Source organism: Olea europaea, unplaced genomic scaffold, assembly GCF_002742605.1.
Source record: "Olea europaea var. sylvestris unplaced genomic scaffold, O_europaea_v1 scaffold1839, whole genome shotgun sequence".
NCBI lineage: Eukaryota > Viridiplantae > Streptophyta > Magnoliopsida > Lamiales > Oleaceae > Olea > Olea europaea.
In genome coordinates, this window is record NW_019236161.1 from 26,078 (window position 1) to 31,935 (window position 5,858).

The 5,858-nt window shown below is 36.8% G+C and overlaps 1 protein-coding gene across 2 annotated transcripts in view; it reads right to left on the reverse strand.

Moving 5' to 3' along the window:
• LOC111378615 (KH domain-containing protein At5g56140-like) overlaps nt 1-3,588 on the reverse strand; it is a 7,255-nt gene extending 3,667 nt beyond the window's left edge. Inside the window, exons 1-2 of one of the 2 annotated variants that reach the window (XM_023001844.1) lie at nt 3,123-3,588; nt 1,945-2,030 (exon numbers count right to left, since the gene is read on the reverse strand). In XM_023001844.1, coding sequence (XP_022857612.1) covers nt 1,945-2,030; nt 3,123-3,244 — 208 coding nt within the window. In that variant the 5' untranslated portion in view covers nt 3,245-3,588. The remainder of the gene's footprint in view (nt 1-1,944; nt 2,031-3,122) is intronic. The other variant, XM_023001845.1, reaches the window with a different exon arrangement.
• Between the last annotated feature and the right edge of the window lie 2,270 nt (nt 3,589-5,858).

Genomic DNA, 5,858 nt, shown 5'->3' on the forward strand with positions numbered 1-5,858 from the left:
CCTTCCCCCCCCCCCCCCCCCCCCCAAAAAAAAAAAAAAACACAAACACACAACAGAATCAAATCCAGGAGCCATCTCAGCCTCCATACATTAATCGCCTGTTTCTCTATGTAATTTCCTGTCTGGTTCATTTCTTCAAAAGCCCCAGAAAGAAAACACGAAAAAGTAAACGAAATATTAGAGAAATTATAATGCAAATTGCACAAAGGTCACAAGGTTTGTCCTTCGAGTTACCCATTCAAAGTCCAAATACAGTCATTCACATCTCAATATGACTATTCAAGCGAAAAGCCCTCTTGCAAGTAAGTACCAAAGACATTATATGAGAAGTAAGATCAATCTTTCCTCAAAATAAATCCAAATTTTCCTTCCATCTATTGGCCTTGTACCTTAACATCACTCTGAACCAAAAATCTAAAGAGAAAAATGTTGAGGCAAATATAACATTGACTCTAAATGGAAATTTCATTGTTAGCAATGCATCTGACTCTGAAGATAAAAATAAGAAAACGGTAAAGAACATAGGAATTAAGAGAACGATAACAGTTCTTTACATATCCAATAAATCTAATGTATACACTACCTTCTCTTGAAGTCATCAGGCATAAAAAATCAATTTTGAACACCTATGATGCATATTGATGAGGTAAAACTTATCATGCCTGAAGTACAGTCCTACAACAGTTAGCTCCAACTATAACTGTACTTCCTCAAATGTATCCCCATATCTTCTATAAATCCCACTCTCTCCTGCTACACCAAGTGAATCAGTTATTCAGCTTAAATATGCTGAGCATCAGCATACTTCTCTTACATTTACACTGATGCAACTAGCCATCCTCACCTTCAACTTTAACCAAACATCTGTACCTTGGGCTATTCTATGTATTATTTATCATGGATCTAAAAACATTACCATATAAGATTAATGGAGCCAATGCTCAACTTCTTTAGCGGAGTTTTTCATAGCCCATCAGGTTTAAACAGTTTGTTTGGTCATTTTAAAACAATGTAGGGCTAAAACCTAAAAGAGAAAAAATATTGAGATCAGAGAAGAAGTGAGCATCGCACTGCCCATCTGTGCCCTAACCAATTTTATGTTTCTAGCTGCATATTATCCTTCCAACTTTGCTAAATGTTCCATTAAGGATATTTTTAGACAATTTGTGCTTTATATGATCTTAATATTGTATATTACAATTTTTTTGAATTATATTATCCTTTCATGTTGAGACTTAAACCTCGAGGCCGACACTTACCCTTGCAGAAGCAAAACTCCTCGATACTCATTTTAGCCTTTCTAAACATTGATTGGCAAGATCAATGTTAGCAACCAACATCTTAGTAAGAAGAATGTCATACATGTAGATTAAAAATCCAAACCGTAATTTTTGTAGGTCAGTCCAGACATTACATGAAAACCTCCACTAGACCTTGAAGAATCAAAAGGAAGAAAGGTGGATAGTCGACATATATTGCCAACAAACCTATTGTCAATAAGCATGAGAGCAGGAAGGATTATCCAATCCCCCACCTGGTTCCACAAGAATTCAGAAAAACAAAAACCTAAACTGGACAGAGCATGAGGCTTGGTATAAGCCAATCATGGAAGACTATGAGCTGAACCATAAAATGGGAAAAATATGTTCAACTAGATTGCCAAAATTCTTCTATTTTACTCGGAGAGAAGAGTATGCCATTCTGAGAAATAATCATTTCTTACCCATTTCCATTATGACCATTAGACGATTCAAATCCTAAATGGAAACACATGACGTCACCCATCTCAGCATCTTTAGGATGGCAATGAGATAGCATTGTTTTTGCATTCGTTTAAGTTTGCATCACCAGCTTTACCACATGCGCAAGTAAAAAATTTGTTCGGATGATTATTGTACTATATGTAATCAAGAGAAATGAAAAATGTTCACAGATCCAACTCACCCTGTTTCAGCAACCGGTTACAATGTGAGAGCACAGAAACAAATGGACTGAGTTTGTTACATTCTGCCAGCAATTCGGTAAGATACCTATCAAATTTAAACAGCATAGCATCTCCAGCTCATTAATCATGATGACAAACACAAGCAATCAAATATACAGGAATGAAGAACTACAAAAAATTGATTACCATAGCCATTTTCCACTCACCAAATTAAAATTTAGTTAAACAACAGTTTCAAGATACAATTGATCATCTCAGAAAATGAAAGAAATCGACTCTCCCTTGACAAACATGAAAAATTCTTATTCAATTTTTTATACAAGTTAACTGATGGGAGTCCAGGATTCAAACAGATTCTTAATTCATATCGTGGAGGGGGCGAGGTGCCTATCTTTCGTTCATGATCCATGTAGGAACCACAATATATAAATTTACAAAGATTAGAAACCTCTCTTAGTAATCAAACATCTGGAAAACCCAATTTCATGAATTACAAATTGCCATAAGCTTTAATTCCTATTGCACTTTTTCTTTTTGGGAATTTAAGGGTCCTTGACGACAGACCAAGGAGAAAATTTTAACTTGCATATAGTTATTTAAAAAAATACTCATAGAAGAAAGCCAAAGAACCACGTATCTTCAACCATAACACGCGACTAGGCTAACACAGATGCTTAGTGCATGTTTGGCCTCCTTTAAAGTGTTAAATTGTTTGCTGCAGCATCATTCTCTACCACACATTCAAACAATAAAATATTCTACACATAAATCAATAAAATTTTATTATTTTTTTAACTACACATTCTCCAAAAAATACTATTCAAAACTCCTTAATTTCTCAAATAATGGATGACAAACAGGGGCTTAATCTGAACAATCTCACAACGTTCAGACCTAAAATTGCCAAGATCAAGCTATCCGGATAGAACTGCCACTACAATTATTCAGAACGAAAAAATTCCACAATAATATCCAAACAAGATTCAGCAAAAACAAATAAATCACGAAAATCAAGATCCTGAGCTGACTTCCACTAAAAATTCACAAAATCAATTCTGAACAAACTATTTAACTAAAAACAGCTGAAATTCCAAAGATCTAATCTTGATTCCATATAAATACACGACTACAGATACAATAGGCAATACTAAGAAATAAAGAGAATAAAAAGCTATACTTCTCTTGCTCGAGGAGAGCGGCGGCAGCAGATGAGGCAGAGCGAAGGCCAGCAGCGCCGATGTGAGGAGAGTGAGGGGCAGAAGGAGATGGTGTGTATGCCATGTATCTGCCGGACGACATATTCTCCGGCACCACCGTCAGATCCACCGATCGCTGTCTGTTTCTCTGTTATTGAGTTAGAAGTAGAAGTATCTAACGAAAACTGTGCGTCGGTGGAGAAACCACAAAACCCAACAGGAAAAAGTGGTAAGCAAAACGAAAAATGCGAGCGTGTTCTAGGTGTGTATTTATTTATTCAAATGATGAAAGGAAGGTCCAATTGTCCACAGACAACGCAATTCACTTTCTTTTTTGGAGACTTTATATATTTTCGACCAAATTTATAAATCATTTGAATAAATCGATTACTTGTTCTGATTTTGGAAATTCCATCGAAGTTGAAGTTCGATTACGGGTCATCCTGTTTGCCATCCGAGTAAATCCCAATCTAGGAGAAGGAGACCCTACTTATTCATTGTCCTTTTTGTTGTTTTGACTTTCGAAATACTGTACTTATAGATTTTTGATGAAATTTATAAATCACTTACAATTGATCTTAAAGGATCTATAAAAGTCGATTGCCTTTTTCAATTTTGAAAACTCCATCAAAGTCGAATTCCGATCATGGGTCATCCTATTTGCTATTCGAGTGAATTCCAATTTTAAAGAAGGGATATTACTTATTTCGTTTTATAAATTCATTCCAAACGGGGGATGCGTATTCATTGATTTCGTTGACTTCTGAATTTTGATTGGATCAACTAGCATTCACTACATAATCAAGCGGTGGTTGGGATGAATTTTTTATTTTGTAAATAGTAATTAGAACATTAATTAAATTATTAAAAATAATTAATGTTGGCACACATTTTCGTTCCATGTATTTCGGAGTCTGATTGCAAATGTGAAAATTAGAAATAAACTATTATGGAGTGCATTGATTTTCGAAGTCACCATCGGTAGGACTTTAACAATCACTTTTCTCTGTTCTTTAAAATGTTTGAAAGTGCGTTTAGTTTGAAACACGACACTGGTTAAAATTAGAGAAACTGAATATGAGAAAGAATGTAAGCGACGTGAGATATGCGAGCAAACCAGTGGCAATGGAGGAGACGGCACCATTCAAAAACCTCGACAGCAGAGAATACCAAGGTCACAAGAAGAATGTATAACTCCAAAATCCTAGCTTTAATTTGCCCCTTCTCTCCCCCTATTTTGGTTCCATTTTCATTTTGAAGACCCTTTCTGACAATAATTGAGTAATGAAAAATGGTGCATCCAGTGGCATGGAATTGCATGGGCACGAAACTGGCATCCGGTTCAGTCAATAAACTGCTCGCATTTGGGATAATGAACATCATAGTCAAGTAAACTTCGGCTTCGAGTTCTTTTTATTTCAAATTCCTCACTTTTCCTGTATTTTTGTGCCTGGTGTTTCGCGCGTATTCGTCGCTAACAATTAAAAGGAATCAGACGATTGTGTAAGGAACAAACCTCTTGAGACAAAGTCTCAAAAATGGGCGTTCTTTATTGCCGATGACTTTACAATTGGAAATTAAAAACAAAATGCCTCCAAGGGACGCAAGTACACTAGTTACTGAAAGAAGTGTTTAAATCTAAGCTAAAAAATTTAAAATTACATGTTCTTTGTTCGAGAGTTTTTGATTCGGGGTCTTTTGCTCTATGTCTTTTCTTCCTTTTATACTCCTTGGATGATCTCTGTGTGATCAACCGCCTAAAAAACTATTTGATCGTTCTATAACTGCCCAATTTCTTCGTAATGGCCAACTTTGCATGGAACTGTCTTTGTTAACTGCTGCCATTACTTTTTGTCTTTCAACAGTCTTCAATTGAATTCCTTGAATCGTGGAACGTGATGGGACTGCTTAATAACTGCTTTGATAACTGCGCTTCTTGATAACCATAATACTTCATGTTTGCTAAGTCCTTGGGCGACTCAAAGATTTGGGCGAGAATAGAGTAGCAGCTCTGAGCGATGGCATGGCATTTCACTCGCTCAGATCCTAGGCGACTTGTAAGTTTGGGCGATAGTGTTACCGCGTTCACGGGCCTCCCTATTTGGGCCTTCATCCTGAATCGTCTGATTAGGCTTCATTCTTTGGGCTATCTGATTTGGGGATCCTCCAATTGGGATTCATTCCTTGGGCCGTTCGGTTTGGGCCAAATTTTTATGTGTCAACAATTACCCCCCAATATGGCAGAATTAATACCAATTATTAAATTTTGCCATATTCACTTTTGTGTTTCCAGCAACATTCGAAATTCTCAAGAATCTCAATCATTGTTTTCTTCCATAACTTTGAAAAGGTGCGACGTTTTGCAAACCCTTATAACCCCCAAATACGCCATCTCACTGCACCACTAAATCACGCCTCACTTTTTCGCGTTTCTCTCCCACAATTTACTATTCATCTCTTTGCTTCCCTACTACGTAACTCTGAAAAATTTCGTTTCGTCCCTAATGGCTACTTCACAATCTCAATCTAGCGACCCCTTTAGTTTTGATGACTTTCAGAAACTCCTTAATCATCCATACATAACTCCGAACTTTCTCGCACCTGCCAATGTCGAACTCAATGAGTTCTACCTAGGTCCTTTCTTCAACAATGCAGAGGCAGTCGAGCAAGCGGCAGTGGGCCAGCTGTTTCCTTGCACTCAAGGCCCTCCATTTCTA